The sequence below is a fragment of the Elephantulus edwardii genome, unplaced genomic scaffold, assembly GCF_000299155.1.
Source record: "Elephantulus edwardii isolate Elephantulus edwardi_28Jun2011 unplaced genomic scaffold, EleEdw1.0 scaffold00220, whole genome shotgun sequence".
In the NCBI taxonomy this organism is placed as follows: domain Eukaryota; kingdom Metazoa; phylum Chordata; class Mammalia; order Macroscelidea; family Macroscelididae; genus Elephantulus; species Elephantulus edwardii.
The window spans coordinates 1,200,707-1,207,842 of record NW_006399970.1 but is presented as its reverse complement, the minus strand read 5'-3'; the positions used below and the strand labels follow the sequence as shown (position 1 = coordinate 1,207,842).

Here is a 7,136-nt window from a genome sequence, read left to right as displayed (position 1 = left end):
GTGTGTTGGAGACAATGAGATTGGCACAGGACAGAGCAGAGTTTAGAGCTGCTGTACATAGGGTCACGATGAGTCACAAGCGACTTGATGGCACATAACAGCACCACCACACATAACCTGCAGTGTCTTATTGTTGTATATTTTTTTGTGTTAAATTCTACGATTACTGTTAAAACATATCATTGTCAGTACTGTTGTTATGTTTTAGTTTAAGTCAAGTATGACTCATAGCAACTCTATAAACAACACACCTGAACCCTGTCCTATCCTGTGGCATCCTCATCATCTCTTGACACACATGAACCCATTGCTGCAGTAACTGTCAATCTGTCTCATTGGGGTTCTTCCTTTCTTTCGCTGATCCTTCATCTTTCCAAGCATGATGTCCCTTTCCAAAGACCAGCCTCTCCCAGCAACGCCTTCATAGTATGAGAGATAAACTTCATCATCTTTGCCACCAAGGAGCACTTTGCTGCACCCTTTCCAAGACATGTCTGTTTGTTCTTTTGGCAGTCCGTGAGATATTTGGTACTCTTCTCCAACACCACAACTCAAAGGCATGAATTCTTCTTCTGTCATCCTTATTCACTGTCCAGCTCTAAGAAGCATAGGAACTGATTGAAAAGACCATGACCAAAATCAAGTGCATCTTAGTCTTCAAACTGAAGTCATTGCTCTTAAGCATTTAATTTGTCAGTACTAGATCCTGGCAGTACCAATCATTGAGACCCCATGTGTGTCAGTGTGGAACTGTGCACTGTAGTGCTTCCAATGACTGATTTTTCACAATGAGAGTACTAGACCATTCTTTCAAGTTGCCTCTCACTGGACTGGAACCTCTAACTGTTCAGTTCACAACCAAGTACATTAACTATTTGCACCATTCAGGGATGCAAGTATACTGAAAAATGTTTTATTTCTCACCTCTCCTTCAGATGATTTAGAAACTTACATGTCATAGAATTTTAATGATTTTACAATTTAACTATTAGTGAGAATGTCTCCTATTTTAGTAATTAAGGGAAAAATACTTTTTAGAATGTTTCCATTTCTATTTTCTTAATAGGTGAGAGACTTTAAAAAAAAGGAGTCTATGGTTATTGGTGGTGGTGATAATAAATTTAATTTTTCTTTTGTCCCAAGGCTCCTAAATAATAAACTTAAAAAATATTGATTGAAATGAAGTGAAATTTTATGCCTCTGTCTTATTAGGGTCATTCATGAATTTCTTTTGAACTGAGCAAACAACTAAGAGCACTTACATTATTTATGCTTTTATTCTACAATGGATCAGAATACTGATATTAAAGTTCAGTATAAATTCTGACTTTGCTGGTGGCAATGAATATTGTGAAAATTTTTGACATGACATTTAAATTCCAAAATAAAAATCCATACTTTACCTGATTTCTGATTATAAAAGCAATATTAAGTGGAGCACTCAATATATCAGTACTTCAAAGCTATTTATTAAATAGCCCTATTTGGCATCCTCATTATCACTGTTGGAGCTATTGCTATCTTCATAAATAGAAGTGTTTCTAATTGAAGATACCATCACATCTACAATGCCTTTTTTGGGGTTTTCTTCCAAATCAGTCTGTATTGCTCCAACTTCTGCTAGCTTCCATTCAAGTTCTGCAAGAAATAACCAAGTATTAACACAGATAGAAATACCAGAAGTGGGAAAGGATAATATCACGTCTGTGTGAAACTGAAATAAACTAGTAAAATTAATAGTGGAAATGATGACATATTTAGAACTGGATGGCAAAGTATCCCATAACAAAATACCCACTGGATATAACCAAACTTAAAGTGGGAAATTATGGTTAAAATTATTTGAAAATGACTGAACTTAAGTGATTTGAAAGTCCTGGTCAAGAAGCTTGGAAAAGAAGACAGAAGGAAGGCTATAATGAAGACTTTAGTGAAAATAAAATATGAAAATCAGTAGGAATGACCAAACAAAACCAACAGCTGGCTTTTTGAAGAAACTAACAGGCACATGTCAGACAAAAGTAACCACAAGTTAAAGAAAGCAAGCAATCCACATTAAAAAAAATGCCATTCTACCCTCATGAAAATGAAATACTTTTGTTAATAAAAGAATTCTATAAAGGAAAAAAACACCCCCACAACCTACATATTGACTATTGTAGTGGAGTTATGTGCTGCTGAGTAGGAAATAACTTACAGGTGACTCTCCAGTGGTTTTTCTGAGGCAGTAAATGGCACAGGAAGAGATTACTTATCTTTCTTCCATGGAGCAATGGATCTGAATCACATGCCTTTCATTTGGTAGCACAAGTCCTTCCCCACTAGGCTACCAGAGATCCCTTCTTACAGATGAGGAGAATATTTGTGGGAAAAATATATCTACTAAGAGTCCAATATGTATAACATTTCTACAACCCAAGAACTAATTTTACACCACAGAGGATTTCTAATGTACAACAAACACACAAAATACAAATTCAAACCACAGTGGGTATTTTGTATAATAAAATGTTGTTGTTGTTATGTGCCACAGACTTCATATAAGATACAAAAGTAAATCCCAATGTTACTCAAGATCAAAATGGAAAACAAAACTTTAGAGCTATTAAAAGTACAAGTATTATTTCCACCTTATGAATAGAGAAAGGTTTTTAAGGAGCATGAAAATACAAAATAAATTAGAAGATTAGAAACTTCACTATGTCACTATTATAACTTTTGTCTGATAAAATGAAATGCTAAATTATAGCAGTTAAGGATATATTAGAAATACATATAAGATTGTTGTTGTTGTTATGTGCCGTCGAGTCACCTGTAACTCATCGCCATCCTGTGTATGACATCCCTAACCCCTGCTCTATCCTGTGCCAATCTCACTGTCTCCCACATACCTACCCTGATTACGCCAATGAATAATCCACCTCATAAAGAGTCTTCCTCTCTTGCACTGTACCTCCACCCTCCCAAGCATGACGTCCCTCTCCAATGACTGGTCCCTCCTTGCAACATGTCCAAAGTATGTCAGATGAAGCCTCAGAATCCTTGCTTCCGAGGATTTTTTAGCAGTCCGTGGTATATTCATTACTCTCCTCCAACACCACAGCTCAAAGGCATCAATTCTCTTTCTATCCTCTCTAGTCATTGTCCAGCTCTCTGGCACATAGCAAGAGATTACAAAGACCATGGCCTGTATCAGGTGCACCTTAGTCTCAAGAGTGACACCATTGATTTTCAGTACTTTGGAGAGATCCCTAATAGCAGACTTTCCCATCACAATATGTCTTTTCATTTTCTAATTAATACATCTAAGACTAGTATCCAGAATATTTTTAACATGTACACTATCCAATGAATCAATAAAAGCAATACAATTGAAAATGGGCAAAGCATACGAGTAATTAATAAAGAAAATAAGAATGACTGAGCTCTGGTGGCCTAGAGGCAAGAAGTTGTGTTACAATCCCAAAGGCATGTCATTTGAGGCCACCAGCTGCTCCACAGGAGAAAGATGGGCAATCTCCTCCTATGCAATTAACCACCTCTGAAAATGCACTGCAGGGTCAGCTATGGTTTGGTGCTGACTCGATGGTACAAAAAAACAACACAGTACATATGTAGGGGACTCCGGTGGCCTAGTATTAAAAAGCTGCACTGCAATCTCAAAAGTACAGGGTTCAAATCCGCCAGTGACTCCATGGAAGAGGGATAGGCAATCTCCTGCCACATGATTTACTGCCTCTGAAAACTCACTGGAGGGTGAATTATGAGCAGGTTCCAACTCAACACACAACAACACCAACAGTACATATGAAGGAAGCTCCAGTAGTATATTCGCTCTTCCAGAGAAAGATGGGCAATTTTCTCCAGTGCAATTTATAGTTTCAAAAACTTGCTGGAGGGTCAGTTATGAGTCCATTCCAACTTGACTGTGATGAATGAATGAGTATATATGAAAAATGCTTAATCCACTTGTAATCAGTGAGATGCAAACTTAAACAACAAGAAACTATCTCAACATCCCCTGCTCATCTTGTTGTTAAGTGTCATTGAGTCAACTCCAACTTATAGCAAATGTCTTTTTTAAAAAAAACACCAGATCAGAACCTTGATCAGCCTTGCACCATCCTCACAGAGGCCATTGTGCTTAAGCCCATTGTTGCAGTCAATATGTCACTCCATCTTGGTGAGGGTATTTCTCTCCTCTGACTCTGCCTTTCCAAGCGTGATGTCTCATTTCACAAGTGGCTCCTCCTGATAAGATGCTCCAAATATGTGAGGCAAAGTCATATCTTCCTTGCCTCTAAAGAGCACACTACTTATAGGAAGGACACATTTATATTCGTATTTACACAGCAACGCATTATACTGGTTTGATGCATTCTAAGCCATGGTGCAAACTGCAAGGCCAGTGGTGTGAATACACCAGCTGTTTCATGGCAACAAGATGGGCAATCTCTTTCCATAAATATTTACAGCCTTGCATATCCGACATTGTTTTGTTGTTAAGTGCCATCTAGTCACTTCTGACTCATAGCAACCCTATGTCCTACAAAAGTTCTGAACCCTGCTCTATCCTGAGCCAATTTCATTGTCTCTGACACACTTCCATTACACCAGTCTCTGAGTCAATCCATTTCATCCAGGGTCTTCCTCTCTGTGCTGTCCCTTCACCCTCTCAAGCATGATGTCCCTTTGCAACATGACCAAAGTATATCAGATGGAGCTCCAGAATCCTTACCTCCAAGGAGCAGCCTGGTCTTACCCTCTCTAGGACAAGCAGTCCATGGTATATTCAGTACTCTTTTTCAGCACTACAGCTCAAAGTTGTCAATTCTTTTATCACCTCTAATAATTGTCTACCTTTCTGATGCATAGCAAGTAACTGCAAAGACCATGGCCTGGATGAGAAGCACCTTAGTCTCAAGATTGGCATTGTTGCTCTTGAGAGGTCCTTGACAGCAGACATTCTCAATGCAATTTGATTTCCTGGATGCTAGTACCAAGAGTGCTGATTTTAGAGCCAAGCAAATAGAAACTTAACAATCTCAATCTCTTCACTTTCTATCATGATGCTGCCAACCAGCCCAGTGGTGAAAATCTTTGTTTTCTTGATGTTGAGCTTCAATCCATATTGAATGCCTCAGGTCCTCCTCAGTTTGAGCAAGCAAGATTGTGTCATCTGTGTAATGCAAGCTGTTGATGAGTCTTCTTCCTATCCTGATGCCACATTAGTCCTCAAAACCAATGAATAGTCACTGTGAGTCGGAATAAATTCAAAATCAAAAGGTTTTATTCCTAGAACAATTTGAAATAGCTAATAAGATTGAAAGGGAGTTCTGATGGCCTACTGGTAGAGAGTTGCACTGCCAACCCCAAGACAGGTGGTTCAAATCCATCAGTGGCTCCATGGGAGAAAGGGCACTGTCCTCCTGTTCATGACTGGCATGTGGGCCATCAGTCCATTTTGATTCAACAGTAATGAGTAAACAGTAATGAAATTGAAAATGTATAACCCTACAATTTCCTATATATTATCAAAAAGTTCTCACATGTGGACCCAGGAGGTTCAGAGTAAAATGTGAAAATAAGAAATTAATTACTGCAGCAGGTGAATGGTTAACCAACTGGAGCATATTTGCTGAGAAAATGCTAGACAGAATGATTCAACCAGTAGAACTTGAAAACAATATTGTGGAGTTAAAGAGAAAGCTGTAGAATAATACAATAACATCTCATTTATTGAATATTCATAATACAAATTATATATATATATATATTGAATTGGAAGTAGACTCATCAACAATCTGCATTATGCAGACGACACAAGCCTGCTTGCTGAAACTGAGGAGGACCTTAAGCACCTGCTGCAGAAGGTCAAGGACAGCAGCGTTCAATATGGATTGAAGCACAACATCAAGAAAACAAAGATTCTCACCGCTGGGCCAATTGGCAGCATCATGATGGTTGGTGTAGAGTGAGACTGTTAACAGTTTCAGTTTGTTTGGCTCTATAAGTAACACGTTTGGTACCAGAAAAAAAAAAGATGAATTGTATTGGGAATGTCTGCTGTCAGGGACCTCTCCAGAGTACTGAAGAGCAATGACATCAGGCTGGAGACTAAGGTGCATCTGATACAGGCCATGGTCTTTGCAATTACTTGCTATACATCAGAAAGCTGGACAATGACTAGGGATGATAGAAGGAGAATTTATGCCTTTGAGCTGTGATGTTGGAGAAGAGTATTGAATATACCATGGATTGCTAGGAAAACAAACATGTTTGTCCTGGAGAGGGTGAAGCCAGTCTGCTCCTTGGAGGCAAGGATTCTGAAGCTTTGTCAGACATACTTTGGACATGCTGCAAGGAGATACCAGTCCTTGGAGAGGGATATCATGCTTGAGAGGGTGAAAGGACAATGCAGGAGAGGAAGACCCTCTATGATGTAGATTGATTCAGTGACTGGGGTAATAGGGATAGGTATATCGCAGACAATAAGATTCGCATGTGACAGAGCAGGGTTTATGGCTGTTGTACATAGGGTTGCTATGAGTCGTAGGCGACTCGATAGCACAAAACAACAACATTTTAAAACTTCTTTATATGTAGTTGGAGCATAACAGAATGCACTGGAAGCACATTAAATTAATGATCATAATGCCTCCAAAGAGGTGGGATAAGGATTAGAATTTGGATTGAAAATATAAATCACTTCTGGAGGAGAGCCAAGTGTCCAAGTGACTGGAAAAGATTGACATTTGTTTTCATTCCAAAGAAAGGTGACCCGACAGAAAGCATAAATTATCGAACAACATCATTTATATCACATGCAAGCAAGGTTCTGCTGAAATTTATCCAAAAGTCAACAGAGAACTGCCAGATGTGCAGGCTTGTTTTAGAAGAGGCCATACGTCTTACTAGAGATATTATAGCTAATGTCAGATGGATCTTGGAAGAAAGCAGAGAGTACCAGAGAAAGGCTTTTGACTGTGTGGATTACAAGCTGTGACTGACTTTGAGAAGAATGGTAATCCCAGAATATTTGATTGTGCTTATGTGAAACCTATACTTGAATCAAGAGGCAGTCATCAGAACAGAGCAAGGAGACACTGCATCTTTCAAAAACAGGAAGGGTGCCC

General features: G+C 38.8%; 1 protein-coding gene across 1 annotated transcript in view; it reads right to left on the bottom strand.

The window, feature by feature from the left end:
- Positions 1-1,459: 1,459 nt before the first annotated feature.
- PDCL2 (phosducin-like 2) overlaps positions 1,460-7,136 on the bottom strand; it is a 23,332-nt gene continuing 17,655 nt past the window's right edge. The window contains exon 6 of the mRNA XM_006898096.1: positions 1,460-1,638. Coding sequence (XP_006898158.1) covers positions 1,481-1,638 — 158 coding nt within the window. The 3' untranslated portion in view covers positions 1,460-1,480. The remainder of the gene's footprint in view (positions 1,639-7,136) is intronic.